The 19,073-nt window shown below is 35.3% G+C and overlaps 1 protein-coding gene across 1 annotated transcript; it reads right to left on the reverse strand.

Moving 5' to 3' along the window:
- Window positions 1-1,928: 1,928 nt before the first annotated feature.
- Window positions 1,929-8,417, reverse strand: LOC107938603 (probable 2-oxoglutarate-dependent dioxygenase AOP1). Its single transcript, XM_016871824.2, has 3 exons — window positions 7,991-8,417; window positions 3,032-3,350; window positions 1,929-2,315 (listed from the first exon to the last, which is right to left on the reverse strand). Exons 1-3 carry the CDS (start codon window positions 8,365-8,367, stop codon window positions 2,061-2,063), a joined length of 951 nt encoding a protein of 316 aa, XP_016727313.1. The 5' UTR covers window positions 8,368-8,417; the 3' UTR covers window positions 1,929-2,060.
- Between the last annotated feature and the right edge of the window lie 10,656 nt (window positions 8,418-19,073).

A 19,073-nucleotide genomic window follows, 5' to 3' on the forward strand; every position in this document is an offset into this window, starting at 1 on the left:
GTTACAATCAAATTCCAAGAGTGGACTTCATAGATGTGTTCTTTCCAGTTGTTAAGCATAGTTCGATTCGAGCTTTGCTTGGTATTGTGGCCATGCATGATTTGGAGCTTGAGCAGTTAGATGTAAAAACTGCATTTCTACATGGAGAACTTGAGGAGTATATTTACATGTAACAACCAGAGGGTATTATAGTCTCAGAAAAAGAGGACTATGTTTGCTTGCTGAAAAAGTCCCTTTACGGTTTGAAACAGTCACCAAGACAGTGGTACAAGAGGTTTGATTCCTTTATGACTTCTCATGATTTCAAAAGAAGTAGTTTTGATAGTTGTGTTTACTTTAAGAAAAACAGTGATGGTTCTTTTGTGTATCTACTTCTTTATGTTGATGACATGTTGATAGCAACAAAAGATAAATGAGATATAAGAAAGGTCAAAACCCAACTAAGTAAAGAAATTGAGATGAAAGATTTAGGACCAGCAAAGAAGATACTTGGAATGGAGATTCTCAGAGATAGAAAAAGAAGTAAATTGTACCTAAGTTAGAAGGGGTACATTGAGAAAGTTCTTTGCAAGTTCAATATGCAGAGTGCTAAGCCTGTTAGTACTCCTTTAGCAGCCCATTTCAGACTTTCATCTGCTTTGTCTCCACAATCAGATGATAAGATTGAGTACATGTCACATGTTCCATACTCTAGTACAGTGGGATCTCTCATATATGCTATGGTTTGTTCACATCCAGATTTATCATATGCAGTTAGTGCAGTTAGCAGATACATAGCAAATCCCGGTAAAGAACATTGGAAAGCAGTTCAGTGGATTTTAAGATACTTACGAGGCACTATTGATGTTTGCTTACAGTTTGGTAGAACTAAAGATGGAGTCATAGGGTATGTTGATGCTGATTTTGCTGGAGACCTTGATAGAAGAAGATCTCTTACAAGTTACGTCTTTACGATCGGAGGTTGTGCAATTAGTTGGAAAGCCACTTTGCAAACTACAGTCGCTTTGTCTACCACTGAAGCTGAGTACATGGAGATTATTGAGGCTTTGTAAAGAAGCTATTTGGTTGAAGGGACTATTCAGTGAACTCAATGAAGACCTTCAAATCAGTACAGTATGTTGTGACAATCAGAGTGCCATATTCCTTACAAAAGATCAAATGTTTCATGAGAGAACAAAACATATTGATGTTCAGTATCATTTTGTTTGTGATATTATTGCTCGTGGTGATATTGTTGTGAGCAAAATTAGTACTCATGAAAATCCTGTAAATATGATGACTAGTCACTTCCTATAACCAAGTTTGAGCATTGCTTAGACTTGGTTGGTGTTCATTGTTGAAGTTAAACCCTTAAGGGGTTTTATGAAAGAGGTGGAGAACTTGTTCATTAAAAAGTTCGCGATGAAGAACTTGTTCATTGAGAATTTGTGTCAAGGTGGAGATTGTTAGAATTAAGTGATCCAAATTCTTATTTAAATAAAATACAATGGAAAATAAAACAAAAGTAAAATCCATATAGAACTAGACTTCTTTTATTTTATTTTAGAATAAGGTTTTTAAACTTTATTAAACTCTATCTATTTTATATTGATTAGGATAAGGTGTTTCAATCCTACTAGAATATGGCTTTACAAGCCTATAAATAGACATAGTCTATTCCTCTTAGATTGATTCAAATTTTCGACATAGTGAATTTTATTCTCCTCTGCCCGTGATTTTTTCCCAAAAGGGTTTCCATGTAAAATTTGTGTGTTATTTTATTTTATTTTATTTTATTTTTCACAATTATTTATTTATTTAAAAGTTAAAAGGCAAATCAGTAAACTCAATTACATAATAAATTTTACATAATAAATTTAGTAACCTTTAGCACGATACAATCACACAAGTAACCATAACATAGTAATATAATACGAGAATGCAGATCTTGGATACAATCACAATTTTAAGTAACCATAACATAGTAATACAACACGAGAATGTAGATTTTGATTATAAGACTCAATTTATTATTTGTAAATGGGATTTTACTTGTCCATATGGGCATTAGAAACTGGTGGTTAGAGAGCAGCAAAGTCATAGAGCAGCTGGCCATTATCAATGTGCCTTGCTGGGTTGGAAAAGGCAAAAAAGAAGAATTTCATGAAATCAAAGTCCTTGAAAAGTTGAGGATGTTCCTCATCTATAAGCTCTTTGGGTGTTTTGATTATGGTACCCTCATTTGGCATGATAAAGGCTGCTATAGAAAAACGATCTTTGTCTCCACTCATCATCACTCTGTGATTCGTTGATTTCAATCTCCCATTACTCCATGCCTTCAATTTTCAAAATCAATATCGATAAGTATTCACATCCAACGTTAATAATCGAATATATATTATGAGCATGGTAAACAAGTTATTCAAAATTTGAACCTGAAATTTAATATGAAAACATCAATAAAAATTTTATGGAAATTGTTGACATCACTATACTTATGATTTTTTGCTTGGGTTGTTGTTATTTTATGGATTGATGGCAAATATTCATGGATTTATGCGGGGCTAATGAGGTGTGTTTTGGTATGATGGGGACTTGGGGTCTACCATTGACTTCCTAAGTTTTCTTTTCTTGGAGTCTTGTTTTTACACAATATTTAGAACTACTAATAGTCCTTTGTCAACACGTAAATAGAAGGATAATACGTTTTAACACACAAACAACTAAAAAAACGAAGTCAATAATTATGAAAAGTAAATTCTTTTCAACTAAATGGTTAAAGAAAATATTAAGGAAAATGAAAAGCTTAAGAATATATAACGGTTTTTGTGGAAAAATAGTAACAATCAAATCCATTAAAAGAATATATACTTTCTCAAAATCTCAAACAACACAAAAAAAAATTAAAAAAAATTAAGTTTTATGATTTTTTATGTAATTCATATTTCAACAATTTGTACTTATATTTTATATTTTATTAATAAAGATGATACAAATTAATGTTTTAATAAATTAAAATTTGAATATTAACCATATATATATATAAACATACCTTGAGAGGATCTCCAACCATGAAGACAAAAGAAGAAGGAGATAAATTAGTCAGCTTGATCCATCGACCGTCATTGACCTCAATTTCCAATCCTGGAATTTGATCCTCACAAATTATTGTGCTGACCGGTTTATCAGTATGAGCAAAGAGTCCTATCTCACACTCCCCCGGTGGAGGGGTCATGTATTTCATCATCCGCATTGACGTTGTGTACTTTATCTTTAGTGAGTCATCTGCTAATCCATAACTATCAATTATCATTAACAAGATTAACTTGTTTAGCACCTCCAATTGTGTTCCCATGGTATGTATAGTGTCACTGGGACAAAAGATCAAATAGTGGACATGTTTTGTTAGATTCTAAATTTTGTAATGTTCCAAATCTATAATTCTAATTATTTTATGAGTTTACAATCCAAATATGTTGTGACACCCCTAATCTGACCCTAGTCGAAATGTGGTTTCGGGACCACGAAACCGAGTTTTATAAATAATTGAAAGTTATATTCTATGTTCATGAGGTGAGTAAATGCATGTGTAAAAAAATTTCAAGCATTTATTTTGCCATTTGTATGTGAAATTTTGAAACGGGACTTATGTGAAACATTGGTAAAATAGGTTAGGTAAATATATAAAGTGATCTAATAGAGCATGTATTCAAAAATGTGGACTTGCATGTCAATTAGACCATTTTTGAATGCAAATGGCTGGCCAACACATGCATGTAACAATGTGTTCTCTTGTCTCCATTTTTAATTGGTGGGAATTAAGGTATGATTTCATATGTTTTTATTTGGATTTTGAGAAATTTAAATTGGTTTTAAAGCTCCTAAAATGACCCATGTATGTGATTTTGTGTTTGTGATGCATGAAGCATTCGGTCATGAGCTCAATGGGTTACATTGTGTATGTTTTGATAATTTGTAAGGAGAAATGTGACAGTCCTAATTCGGCCCTAGTCGGAATGTGGTTTCGGGGCCACAAAACCGAGTCCCAAAATTTATTTAAAATTTGGTTGCGTATCCTCTATGTATATTAGTGCATGTGTGAAAATTTGATGTTTTAATTTAGACTTATGAAGGTGAATTTCATGTGATTGACTTAGTTGAGAACCTAAGAAAATATGATAGGGGAATATGTAAGGATCAAATGATAACAAAGTGAGGAAACTTGGGTTTGCATGTCAAATCACCCAAACCTCAAGTAGTGGCCGGCCAAGCAAGGATGGTTCTTCCATTAAGTTGAATTTTTAATGATGCTTTTATTAGTAAATGATTAAAATAGATCAACAAAAAAAAAAAGAAAAGAAAGGGGAATAAAATAAGAAAGCAAGAGAAAGTCTTCATCTTCTTTCTTTTCTTGAAGTGCCGTGAGCTAGGGAAGGAGGGGAGAAATGTTCTAAGACATTCGGCCATCATAAGGGAAGATTAAGGTAGGATTCATGTTAGTTTTGTTAAATTTTTGTGAAAATCTAGCTAGTAGCCAATGTCTTATCATGTCCCATATGTTAATTTTCTACCTAAATAAGTAATTAAATGGCATACGGTTAGGGAGAGGTAAATGCTAAGAGTATGGTGCTTTTGATGTTGTGAAGGGAAATAATAGGAAGGTGAAAGAAGATTTAGGTAGAAATGTAGTTATATGTGGATTTATATGATGTTACAAATAGATGTGAAGCTATGCTAGATTAGAAGAAAAAAATTCGGCCAAGTGTTCATGGGAGGAAACTATGTGTTTGAAAGAATAAAAATGATACTATAATTGATAGTATAGGTATTCGGCCATTTAATCAAGTGTATAGGTGATGTTAGATCTAATTTTAGCACATTCGGCTATATAAGTATGCCCATTTGTGATATTACCTTTGATTGTATAAAATCGACTAAAATGGGTAGTTAGTAAGGGTGGTTACCTAATATACAAATATGTATATGTGTATGTGTAATTGGATTATTGATAGTAATGATATTACATGGTTATTAGCCGAATGACCCAAAAGCATAAGGTAGAAAGCTCAAGAGGTTGAAGGAGGGGAATCAAGCAAGGGCAAAGCAAAGAACATCGAGTAGCCGAGTTGGAACCGTTTTACCCAACACAAAGTAAGTTCTTAAGTATTTGAGTTTGATTCCTTTGTAAGTTTTAAGTGATTAAACGTTGAGTAAATTCAATTATAATAGGACATGATGAGTTGATTTAATAAGATATGATGTGGCCATGATATGTTCTAAGCTCAAATGGTAAGTTCTTAAGTGTTTGAGCTTGGGAATTTAAGGGTAATTTAAAATAGTCTGCTTAGGACAGCAGCAGTAACGTGACTTTAGAAAATCACCATAAATTTATGGATTTGAATTAGAGGCTGAATGAGACATGAAATTAAAGCTTAATGAGTCTAGTTTCTTATAAAAGAAACCGTGTAAGCAAAGGAATTTCTGATAATGAGATACTTAAAGTTGTGTGAGACAGCGCAGAATGACACTGTAATCCTCTGTTCTGTTTTTAGAAAATCATTATAAATTGTACAAAAATGGTTATAAGATAAAATTTATATGCTTAGACTCCTTAATGAGTCTAGTTTCAAATGAAATCAAATACAACACATTTTGAATTCTGTAAAATGAGAAATTTGATTCGTAGTGAAGAGTGGTCAGATTAGTCAAACAGTGAAACAGGGGAAACTTTAAGAAAAATCTGGTATTGATTGGCCAAACCTAAAATTCTGGAAATTTTATGGATGGAAGATATACGAGTCTATATTCAGGAAAAATTAACGGAAAGTGATTTGGAGTTTTGTAGCTCCAGTTATAAATAATTTAGTGACTATTGCTCAGGAAAAACAGCTTGTGCTGAATTTGAGATTGTGTTGTAAACCTTGATAAACTTGTTTTAGTTGCTCATAAGCTATTGATTAAACCCATACGTGAATTCTAAATTGTGATATTGGAAAATGATAGATGTAGATTCAGCCAAGACAGTGTGTATACGTGAAAGTATATGTGGTATGTGAAGTATATTTGGATAATTGTGATGTGAATACATGAAAATCTATATTTTGATTTAGGATTCTATGTGATGGATGTGAACATGCATATATGAGATAAGGCCTAATGGCCGATGTGATGAATGTGAAAGTGTATATATGTGATAAGGCCTAATGGCCGATGTGATGAATGTGAAAGTGTATATATATGTGATAAGGCCTAATGGCCGATGTGATGAATGTGAAAGTGTATATATATGTGATAAGGCCTAATGGCCGATGTGATGAATGTGAAAGTGTATATGTGATAAGGCCTAATGGCCGATGTGATGAATGTGAAAGTGTATATATGTGATAAGGCCTAATGGCCGATGTGATGAATGTGAAAGTGTATATATGTGATAAGGCCTAATGGCCGATGTGATGAATGTGAAAGTGTATATATGTGACAGGGCCGAGTGGCCAACGTGATGGATGTGAAAGTGTATAAATGTGATAAGTCCCGAAGGGCATTTGTGTCAGTACTATATCCGGGTTAAAACCCCGCAGGCTTTATGTGAGAATATTATCACTGATTAATGTCCGTAAGCTTCGTGCTCGTACTATATCCGAGCTCTAAAGACCCGATGACTACGTGTGGAGATTATGTTCGGGTAAGACCCGATGACTACGTGTGGAGATTATGTCCGGGTAAGACCCGATGACTACGTGTGGAGATTTTGTCCGGGTAAGACCCGATAACTTCGTGTGGAGATTTCGTCTGAGCTAAAGGTCTCACCGATAATCCGAGTAGAGGTTAAAGCTATAAGACTTCGTAATAAGAATTGCTTATAAATATATTCAATGCGAAAGGTTAAACAGGTATGTACTCCAAGTTTATATGTGAGCTTGATTTGCACTAAATCATAAGGTAGTTATGTGATGCATACGAGAGCAATCTATGAGACTATTCCTATGATTATGTGACGTCGGATCAGTGTGAGAGGTTATGTGAAATCATACGATATATCTATGTCACATGAGCTCACTTTTATGTGAAAGTTTATCTGCCTATTGTATATAATGAGATGTGCATATTTCCTAAAGGGATGGTATGCCCGAAGGAAGAGTGAAATAAAAATACGAACAACTATGTTATAATTTGATTGTTATCTGTTGACACTGCTTAAAACTTACTAAGCATTGTAATGCTTACTCCGTTTACTCTGTTTTATAGATCTCATTGCGAAGCTACAGGCTCGGGGATCGTCAGCAAATAGTCACACTATCACTATCCACTGCTTGTTACTGTTATGTTTAGAACTATTTTATGGCATGTATAGAATAGACTAGTGGCGGAAGAATATTTTTGGTTAATGTATATAAGCCATGCGAAAATGGCATCTTTTGAATGTTTACTTAGTGAAGTTTAAATTTTATCTCTGGCTGTGCTTAGTACTTATTTAAATGAATGATCTTTATTTCAAGAAAAAAGTTTAAAATTTTACTGTTCTGACATGAGTTACAAGTCCGGTAATGCCCCTTACCTATTCTGGCGACGGTTACGGGATAGGGGTGTTACATATGTTATGTGAAAAAATTTATAATTCTAAGTATTTTATGAATTTATAATACAAATATGTTATGTGAAAAAGATAACAACATGCAAAGTCATGATTTTTTTTTAAGTTGTAGGCGTGAAGGGTTATTCAAATATCAAATACGATATTAGAGTTAGAGTCGGAGTCAAAGGCGGACTTCACATTAAGTCTTTAGTCACTCCATTCTGTTTTAGTTGACAACCCAAAATTTAATCTAATTATTCATATAATATTAATACCTATAATCCATTACCGTTTCCTAGACATCTACTTTAATATATAAAAATAGATATGTAAATTTAACTATAAAAAATCAATAACTCGAACTCACTCAACTTAAACTAGAAATCATTAAAATCAACCCAACCTGTGAAATTAGAAAAGTCAAAGAATTGTTGTTACCAAAAGCGTGAGTGACCTTCGGGCCACATAAGTTGAGCAAAGTTTTTAACAGAATCATAGTCGGCGACATCTCCAAGTCCAAAGCCTTCATACAACAAAGAAACTTGAGCGCATGGTCCAACCCAGCCATGGTAAGGCAGGGGACTAGTGTTCTTTTGTTTCCTCTCCACTGGGACCTCAACTAGTTCTTTCATCAACCTAAACATCTCCTCTCGAACTTCCGTCGAAATCGTGTCATATACCACCTCAAAACAACCGAAAATCTCACAAGCCTCTCGAACTTTCTTGCACAATCGGTACCACCCATTGGTTCCTCGCTCCAAATCCGACGAACGGAACTCAATGACTGGAAACTCAATCTTAGCGTCAACACTCATGTTGGTATCCTTTTTTTTTTTATACTAAGGAAATGTTTCCTTGAACTAAATGATTCTGTAAATTAACTTGGTTCTCTTTACATAGGGATTTAGGTCTATTTATAGCCTGTAAATTAACATCTCTTTCAACTTCCCAAATTTTTTAATTTGATTATCCAAGCATAGCAGATGAAGTGTTTGAATAATAAAAACAAAAGGAAAACAAATATAAGGAAGAAGCAGATCAAGTGGTTGATTATTCAAATTACATCAATTAAAAATTTTACTCGATTATATAATAATTCAAAACTTGATTTTGAACTGCTTAATGAGAGTTCAGCTCAGTTGACAAAGATAAAAGCCTAAATTCTTAACACTACATTTGGTTTGCTATTATGGAATAGAACTGTAATATAATAGAGTTGTAATCAGTAATTCAACTTTGTAATCAGTAATTCAACTTTTTGGTTGAATGGTATGATGTTGTAATAGCATAAAAAAATTAAATGACTAGATTACCCTTAGTAGATTTTTATTAGATAGATGATTATTGTTATTGTTATTAAATTTTAATAAGATTATTATTAAATATAATTTAATAATATTTTTAATATAATTATTTTTATATTAAATTATATTTAAATATTTCAAATATTTTGTTTTTATATTTTTTAAATCCACGTTTTAAAGGATTAATTTAGAAATTAATTTTTTTTTGTTTTTTAATGTTGCATGAAATAATTATCCTTTAGTGATACTAACAAATAACTATTACAGTAAAATAAATAATAGAAAAATAATTATTATTCTATTAAATGAATATTATGTTTAACTAAATAAATAAATAATTTACCATTAAATTAGAGGAGAATATTATATAAGAACTTATGTACGAAACTCATAGTTAATAGACAATTATATGCACGGATTCTAAACTTGATCGGAGAGAGTACGGTACTTAAGTTTTATATTAAAACTTGAAGCGGTTGAATAGTCAAAATTTTGTTTTTGTATGAAGATTACGTATTGAGAGGTGCACTGCACCGGCCAAAGGCATTACGTTTTACAATAGGGACACATAGCGGCAGTGCAAGTGGGGATAAATAGGAACTTGGCCCCTCGGAAAATTATTAAGGAGCAGAAAATTTTTACTTCGTCGGTGTTCCCTAAACCTTTTATTTTCCCCACGAGTACAATTTGTTGAAAAAGAATTCAATATGAGTAGAAAATTTTTACTTTCGTCGGATCTTAAGGCGGGTCGAGTTGCTTCAAAATGATGTTGTTTGGGGATGTTTAGGGCCTAGACGAAATTATATCGTTTAGAGATCCCTATTTAAGCCAAAAATGTTTTAAAAAATTTATTTTAAATTTGTCGAAACTATTTTTTTTGAAAACAGGGATCGACTTTTTTAAAAAAAAACATGGAGTTGCCACCAATCTTTTATTTAGGCGTGATTGGATTACCTAATAAAATACTTTGTTTTATTAAATTCGATTTTGGCCTACGAAAATATGAAAAAACAGGTTCGGGAGTCGGTTACGTATGAGGAAGGATTAGCACCCTCACTACGCCCAAACTTGGCACCAAATTGATTAAGTACTGTCCTTGTTGTCTAAGATTTAAGATGTTTTTGAAATGAGGTTCCTTTTTATTTTTTGAATAACCCGAATTGGTCGTCAAAATCTTCTTGTTTCAGAGGAATATAGCATCACATCCAGCACGGTAGGACACGATCCTTTATATCCTCGAAAACACGATAGATTTCGACTTCCAAAAATTTATAATTGAAAATTACAAAAGGATGCTCAACTATTTAGTCCAACGAAAAATCGAAACTCAGCACAGTAGGGCACGATTCCTCGAATTTCTAAACATGGAACATTGCCTCGCCTTAGAAAACACGAGTGAAATTCCAAAGGGATATTTGATTGTTTTGAACAAATGAGAGATTGCAACCCAGCACGATAGGGCACTATTCCTCGAATTGCTAAACATCGAACATTTCCTTCGTTTTAAAAAGTTTTTAGAAAACATGAATGAAATTCTAAAGAGACATTCGATTATTGTAAACAAACGAGAAATTGCAACCCAGCACGGTAGGGCACGATTCCCCGAATTGCCAAACGTCGGACATCGCCTTCGTTTTAAGGAATTTTTAAACAAACAATTATAAAAGCAGCTTGTAATACACTAATTTGACTTGAAATAAAACGGAATAATTAGTTTTAAAGAGTTAGAAGTTACAAAGCAATATTTGTAAGCCAGAAAGGAAATAAAAACACGGGATAATATACATGTATAAGATGTTATGATGGATGAAAGGAGATAATATAATTCGTTTAATCAACTAACAAGATAAACAATCAAATTCAGCCAATCTAAAAATATTACCAATTTCCTAAGCATGAATGAAGAATAACCAATATAATGATAATACGAAACGAAAATAATAGACAACAATAATATGCATAACCTAATATAACACAATCAAGTGCAAAATATGCAAAACAAAATGACAATTAAAATATATAAAGGATAAGTTTAAAAGGATGAGTTTAAAAGGATGAACACATAATATATGAATTGTTGAATCTGAAACTATTTGTAAAAAAAAAAAAACTAGAGATATATATGTAATCATTAAAATATATGTTATGCAATGAATATTTTTAAGTTGGGTAATATACAAAATGTTAAAGAATATTGGTTTTAGAATTGACAATTCGTATACAATAAATGAGAATTTAAATTATGTATAAAACATGCAAAGATGGTAAAAATATATAATGAAATATAATTTGAAGAATATATTAGATTTACAAATCATATATATATATATACATAAATAAATTTAGAATAAAATAAAAGGGAAATGCATACATAACTAAATTAATTTTTTCATATACGTACAAATATATATACAAAAGTGTTTGAATGAGATACTATATAATATATTAAAATAATACAATATAAAGGATTTCAATACAATAATTTTAAAAGCATAAAAACGAATTTTAAAATGACAATTTAGCCTTTAAAATAACATATGTACAGATATATACAAAAATATTTAGATGAGACATTATACAAAAATATTAAAATAACTTAATAAAACAAACTTTAAAATAATTATACACATGAAAATAAAGCGAAATAATTAAAATAAATTAACTAATATACCTAGATTAATCTTAAAATACAAGTATTCCCAAGTAGAAAGCTCAACTAAATTAATATATGTACACAAATGTATAAAAATATATAAAGTGGAATTATTAAAGTATCTCAACAACTATATAATATCATGAACTTTAAAATAATGAATATTTTAAATAAAAAGTTCTATTAAAATAATATATATGTTGTAGCACCCCAAACCTGGCCCAGACGTTATGACCGGATCCGACATGCCACATCGAAGCGTTCAAAACATTTTATATTGTTGATCCAGAAAAACTTACTTAGTGTTTTAAAAGATAATTTCATTATAGGTTAGAGTGAATGGAAGCTGTGCACCAGGTAGGAAACCGGAAAAGAGGTGGTGAGTCCATCGGACTGCTTAAGTACCAAGCTCCCTTCGGATCCAATCCTAGACATGCATACCTCCATTGCCACACCTTAACGTCATGGATATTTCTAGGAAACCGATTTGATTAACTCATTTTTAGGAAAAGTGATTAATTTTGGAAAATACTTTCATTGCGGAAGCTTTGCTTGTTGTCGTGTTATTTGGAAATCAATTGTTGTTTTTTTTTTTGAAAACGCGCCCTAAAGCTATCCAATTTCAACAGTTAAAATAAGTAATACCTATCTTAGTAATACATATTAAAACCATCAAAAATAATTAAGCGGCCTTATTACATTTAAAAACCCAAACCTCAACGTAAATAATAGGATGTCCAGTTCACCAGAAGAAAACCAAACTTTCAGAACGGGTGGCCACTCCGAATTCCCTCACAGCTCCAAGCCCACTATGGTTGGGGATTTCCTGCGTGGATGAAAATAAAAGGGTGAGTTTGGGGAAACTCCGTGTGTAAGGAAAACCTATTCAAAGCCCAAGTCAGCTCAAGCCTATTGGGCCTAAGCCCATTCAGGTAATAGTGGTACTGGACTAGAGCCCTTTTCAGATTACAAAAAACTGGGCCTTAGTCCCTTATTCAGATAACAGTATGGCCCATAGGCCCATTTCAAAATGCATGCAACATCAATAACATATGCAAGCCCATTTGGGGAGACTACTCAACCCACCAACCACTACACTCCACCCGTACCAGCCCTACACTCCATGTGGGGAATAGATCAACCCACCCAGCCCAACACTCCACAGTTGCAGCCTTGCTGCTCAGTTAACAGTAAATTGAGGCAAAGCCTCCAGTACGTGGACAAGCCACTTTCAGTACTTCCTCCGTCAATATCCCAATCCCATGCATCAGATTATAACAACATGGCATGCAGTAAATAACAACAGTCAAACATGCATTTAGGTCAATTTAACCCTAAAGGTATTTCGGTAATTTATCTACTAGGGGTAAAACTGTAAATTTTCTACTTTTAAAGGTATTTCAGTAATTTATCTATTTTAGGGTTTTTCATGCATATTCCTACTTTTCACGTACTAACAGAATCACGTACCGAGGGTTCTTACCGAATTAGGCCCGTTGGCCCATCATTCCAATTTTGGCCCATTAAACCCAAAAATATCGAGGGCACAGAAATCATGCACTTTGCAATCCAAATTTTGCAGCTTACCAAAAACATTAATCGATTTACCTCACGAGCATTCGCACACTCACAAATCTACAAAATACCGGCTTTTGGTATTTCAGCTTTTCGACTTTTGCCGATCCAGACTAAGAAAGAGGGTGTTAGTTACACACCTGTTTGCGACGATATGCTGACGAGATCCACACACGAACCGCCTACAATTGGATTACTAACACATTAGTCTAACTATTCAAATACAAACTACGTATTAACCCCTTACAATATTCGGCCAACCACACCTACAGATCATAGTAAGCTTATAAGAAATCAATAAGCAACTCATTAACAAATTTTTGTCAATGTTTACCATATAATCATAATTTCACTGCAAGCTGTCTTCCTAAGCAACAGTCACTAAATAATTTATAACTGGAGCTACTAAACTCCAAATCAAGTGCTGTTAATTTTCCATGAAAATAGACTCATATATCTTATATCCATAAAATTTTCAGAATTTTTGGTTTGGCCAATCAATACCAGATTTTTCTCAAAGTTTCGCATGTTTCACTGTTTGACTAATCTGACCACTCTTCATTACGAATCAAAATTCTCATTGTACAGAATTCAAAATATGTTCTCGTTTATTCCATTTGAAACTAGACTAATTAAGCTTTAATTACATAATTTATGCAGCTTCTAACTCATCTCCCACAATTTATGGTGATTTTCCAAAGTCACGTTACTGCTACTGTCCCAAGCAGATTTATTACCAAATCACTCTTTCACACATAACTTGCATGCATGTTTTTTTTTAAACATGTATATCACCAATCAATCATCACATATCTATGATTTTACTTAAGTATAATCTCCATTTCATCATTTTAAAGCACAACATATTAGTCGATTTTTCCCCTTGGCATCTAAGGCACATGCATGCTCATTTGTTTGGCTCAACTTCACCTATCTTCCATTTTTCATCAAAAGAACATGAAACAACAACCATTTCCTTCATTTTAATTCATGACTAAATGCTCACAACACAACTAAAAACCAAAATATGCTTCAAGAGTTAAGGTAGAATTAAGAAGAACTCATGAACATCAAGATAGAAGCAAACTACCATGAACTTACCTTCAATTTTCTTCCCCAAGTGACCGAACATTCAAGAGCTTTCTCCTCTCCTTTCTCTTCTTTAACTTTCGACTATGATGAACAAAGATGGACAAAACTTTGTTCTTTTCACCCCTTTTTTATTTTAATGAAATTTCATATTTCATCCATTTAATTCTTTAATACAAAAGACATGAAATGCCCATCATGGAACATTTACCTAAACCATTATCATGGAACATTTACCTAACCCATTATCATGGAATATTTACCTAATCCATTATCATGGAACATTTACCTAACCCATTATCAATTTGTACCATGAATTATGGATATCAAGTGCTCATATTGTCTACAACAACATGATGGCTGGCCACTTCATGTAAAATGGGAGGTTTGACATGCAAATCCTCCTATTTTGCACTACTATTTATTTGGCCACTACAAATTAGCCTATAGCATTTTCAAACATTTTCACATAGGTCCTATTTCATAATTTCACTCACAAATGACAAAATCAAAGCATGAAATTGTGCCAACATTCACAGAATTCTCGAAAATTGGGGTGTTACAACTCTACCCTCTTAAAGAAATTTCGGCCTCGAAATTTACCTGATCCAAATAGTTGAGGGTATTGTTGACGCATAGTCTCTTCTGATTCCCAAGTAGCTTCTTCCCTTCTATGATTACGCCAAAGCACTTTCACTAACGGGACAGATTTCCTTCTGAGAACCTTAACATCTCGAGCCAATATTTGCACAGGCTCTTCCTCAAAGGTCAAATCAGTCTGAACTTCAATTTCTGCAACTGGCAGGACATGAGCAGGGTCAGAACGATAACGCCTTAACATGGAGACGTGAAAAACATCGTGAATCCTGTCTAACTCTAGAGGCAATTCCAACTGATAAGCCACTGGGCCTACTCGCTTCAAAACCCAATAAGGCCCAATGAACCGCAGACTCAACTTGCCCTTCTTACCGAACCTTAATATCTTCTTCCAAGGAGAAACCTTTAAGAAGACCATATCACCTACTGAGTACCCAATCTCCTTATGCTTCAAATCTGTATACGACTTTTGCCTATCAGATGCTTCTTTTAACCGGTCCCTAATTATTCTGACCTTATCCTCAGTATCAGCTACCAAGTCTGGTCCAAGAACTTGTCGCTCTCCTAGTTCGGTCCAACAACTAGGTGTACGACACCTTCGTCCATACAGCGCTTCATACGGTGCCATTCGAATACTCGCCTGGTAACTGTTATTGTACGCACATTCTGCCAACGACAAGTAATCCTCCTAAATACCTCGAAAGTCAATCACGCATCCCCTCAACATGTCCTCCAGAATCTGAATAACCATTTCCGATTGACCATCAGTCTGGGGATGGAAAGCCGTACTAAAATTCAATCGCGTCCCCAACGCCTCATGCAACTTTTGCCAAAACCGAGATGTAAATCTGGGATCCCGATCAGAAATAATTGAAACTGGGACTCCATGAAGTCGCACAATCTCCGCCACATACAACTTGGCTAACTTTTGAAGTGAAAAGTCAGTACGACAGGTATAAAATGGGTTGATTTGGTCAACCTATCCACAATCACCCACACCGAGTCTTTCTTTGATGGTGTCAAAGGCAACCCACTCACAAGTCCATGGTTACCCTCTCCCACTTCCAAAGTGGTATCTTCACTGGCTGCAACAGTCCAGAAGGTAATTGATGCTCAACTTTCACTTGCTAGCATGTCAGACATTTCCCTACAAACTCCATTACTTCTCGTTTAAGTCCAGGCCACCAGTACAATTCTCGCAAGTCGTGATACAACTTATTTCCTCCAGGATGCATGGCACATAGTCCCCCATGAGCTTCCTTCAATATTATCTGCCTTAAATCAGAGTCCCTCGGAACACAAATTCTTCCTCAGAAACACAGAACTCCATCACCATTTAAACCGAACTCAGAAGTTTCCCCTTCCTTAACTTGTTGAAAACGAGCAACCAAAGACTCATCTTCCAACTGCTTTTCCTTAATCTGGTCCACCCAGGTTGGCCTTACTTGCAATTCAGCCAACAGACTTCTATCATCATACAGACTCAGACGAGCAAACATTGCTCTCAGATCAGATACAGTTCTACGACTTAAAGCATCGGCTACCACATTAGCCTTGCCTTGGTGATACTCGATTGAACAGTCATAATCCTTAAGCAACTCAATCCATCTCCTTTGCCTAAGTTTCAGCTCCTTCTGAGTCAACAAATACTTAAGACTCTTGTGGTCTATGTATATAATACACCTCTCCCCGTACAAGTAATGTCTCCAAATCTTAAGTGCAAATATCACTGCCGCCAACTCCAAATCATGAGTCGGGTAGTTCCCCTCATGAGGCTTAAGCTATCGTGATGCATATGCAACCACCTTACCCTCTTGCATTAACACACAGCCCAAACCCATGTGTGATGCGTCACTGTACACAGTAAAATCCTTCCCAGACTCCGGCTGAATTAACACAGGTGCTTCAGTCAGAACTTTCTTCAACTTCTCAAAAGCTTCCTGCTGCTTCTCAGTCCATACAAACGGTACTCCTTTCCTTATGAGTTTTGTCAGAGGTGTTGCCATCATAGAAAAACCTTCTACAAACCTTCTGTAGTATCCTGCCAACCCTAGGAAACTTCGAATTTTCGACACCATCCTAGGTGGCTTCCACTCCAAAATTGCTTCAATCTTTCGAGGGTCCACCTTAATCCCTTCGGCAGAGACCACATGTCCTAAAAAGGTTACCTCCCTCAACCAAAATTCACACTTGCTGAACTTCGCAAAGAGTTCCTTCTCCCTTAACACTCGCAGCACTATACGGAGATGCTCATCATGTTTCACTTCAGTTTCAGAATATACCAAGATATCGTCAATAAAGACGACTACGAACTGATCTAAAAATGGTTGGAACACATGATTAATCAGATCCATAAACGCTGCAGGAGCGCTTGTCAGTCCAAATGGCATAACCAGAAACTCGTAATGACTATACCGAGTCCTGAATGCCGTCTTATGGATATCCGCCTCCTTAACCCTTAACTGATGATATCTAGATCAGAGGTCGATATTAGAAAATACAGAAGCTCCTCTAAGTTGGTTAAACAGATCGTCAATCCTTGGCAGTGGATACTTATTCTTAATTGTCAGTTTGTTCAACTGGCGATAATCAATGCACATCCGCATTGTACCATCCTTCTTCTTCACGAATAGCACCGATGCTCCCCATGGAGACACGCTTGGCCTAATGAAGCCCCTATCCAACAACTCTTGAATTTGAGCCTTTAACTCCACTAACTCCTTCGGTGCCATCCTATATGGTGCGATGGACACAGGCGCCATTCCAGGCAACAAATCTATTCCAAACTCATCTTCTCGGTTCGGAGGCAATCCTGGAAGCTCCTCCAGAAAAACATCTTGGAACTCCTTTACGGTCCTAACCTTATCCACTGTCAGTCTCTCCTCTTCTGACTGACTTACAAAAGCCAAATAGGCCTCACAACCTTTCCGAATCCACTTTTTGGCCCTTAATGCCGACACCACATTGGACAAATAATCCCTTCGCTCACCTATCACCATAACCTCCTCATCCTTTGTGGTCCTTAACACCATTCGTTTAGCAGCACAATCCAGGGTCACCTTATGCTTAACAAGCCAGTCCATTCCCAAAATGAGATCAAACTCTCTGAACGGTAACTCCATCAAATCTCCAGGGAAAATCCTACCTTGAGTTTCTAAGGGTACATCCCTATATAGTTTGTCTACCCTAACCGAGTGACCCAAAGGACTTAGTACAGATACCCCACTCACAATCTCCTCAGAGCAGTCCAAGTTGTCCATAATCCATTCTGTGGCCTCCAACCAATACTCCGCCACATTTGGGGCTATACCAGACATGCCCCTAAAGATCTCCACTCCGTTAGCCCGAAGTCGTTCAGAAATAGATCCCCGAACTCCATTACCCGTACTTGCCCCGACAACCCTTTCTAGAACACGAAGCATTACCTGTGACAGGGCATCATCCTCGGCACCGCGGTTATGAGACTCTACCTCTGTTGCCGGTAGTACCGGTGCATCCACTGCCGGCATATGTCTCGAAGACGAAGATCTCGCTCGAGCACTTCCTCGGCTCCGTCCACGGCCTCTTCCACAAACGGCTTTTGTACTCATATCGTATTATCTTTGTACAGGCCAATTTTGGGCCACCCCCAAAACCCAATAACTAAACCTACTTAAACCCCATACCCATCTCATCCTAAACCAAGCCTAAACAACTAAACCCAAAACCCAACTAACCTAGCCTAATACCCTAAACCAACCTAGCCCAATCCTCAAACTACCTGAGCCCAAATTTTAAAACCCTAATAGCCCATTTGCTTAGAAGATTTCAGCAGCAAACCCTAGCTCCCATCTTGTCAGCCGCCGCTTCTCACCAACGGCCAACCATTGGCCACCTTGCGCACTACCACCACCACTCTCCACGCACGCGTTTGGCCCTCCATACCCTGCAAAATGAAACAAACACCAAGACAGAGCAGACGACAAGGAGCAATGGCCAGAAACTTAAAAAAATGATGTATAGAAATGGCTATAAAGGCCAGATCCGAATGTAGGAGGGGGGTTGGCCTTTCTTTCTCTTTACTGGGCAGTTTAAAATTCGAAAAATCTCAACAAAAAACTAGATTTCAACAACAAATATACAAAAGCAAAAACATCATAAGTAGCATAGATCAAACATCAAAAAGGGGAGATTTAAACACCCTAAAATCGGAAACGTTACTAGCAAAAAAGGGAAAGAAGAAGAGAACAACGGCAAAGACAAATCAAGGTTTCTAATATTTTCTCATTTTTCTTTATTTTCAGATTTACATTCACCTATATAT

Source organism: Gossypium hirsutum, chromosome A13 (assembly GCF_007990345.1).
Source record: "Gossypium hirsutum isolate 1008001.06 chromosome A13, Gossypium_hirsutum_v2.1, whole genome shotgun sequence".
Lineage (NCBI taxonomy): Eukaryota > Viridiplantae > Streptophyta > Magnoliopsida > Malvales > Malvaceae > Gossypium > Gossypium hirsutum.

What these genes read in the sequence shown, in the direction of transcription:
- LOC107938603 (XM_016871824.2), bottom strand. Translation starts at nt 8,367, where the DNA reads ATGAGTGTTGACGCTAAGATTGAGTTTCCAGTCATTGAGTTCCGTTCG. An exon ending in GAAGGTCACTCACGCTTTTG is followed by an intron (nt 3,351 to 7,990) that starts GTAACAACAATT and finishes CTTTTGTCCCAG; the next exon opens with TGACACTATACATACCATGG. An exon ending in TGGTTGGAGATCCTCTCAAG is followed by an intron (nt 2,316 to 3,031) that starts GTATGTTTATAT and finishes TGAAAATTGAAG; the next exon opens with GCATGGAGTAATGGGAGATT.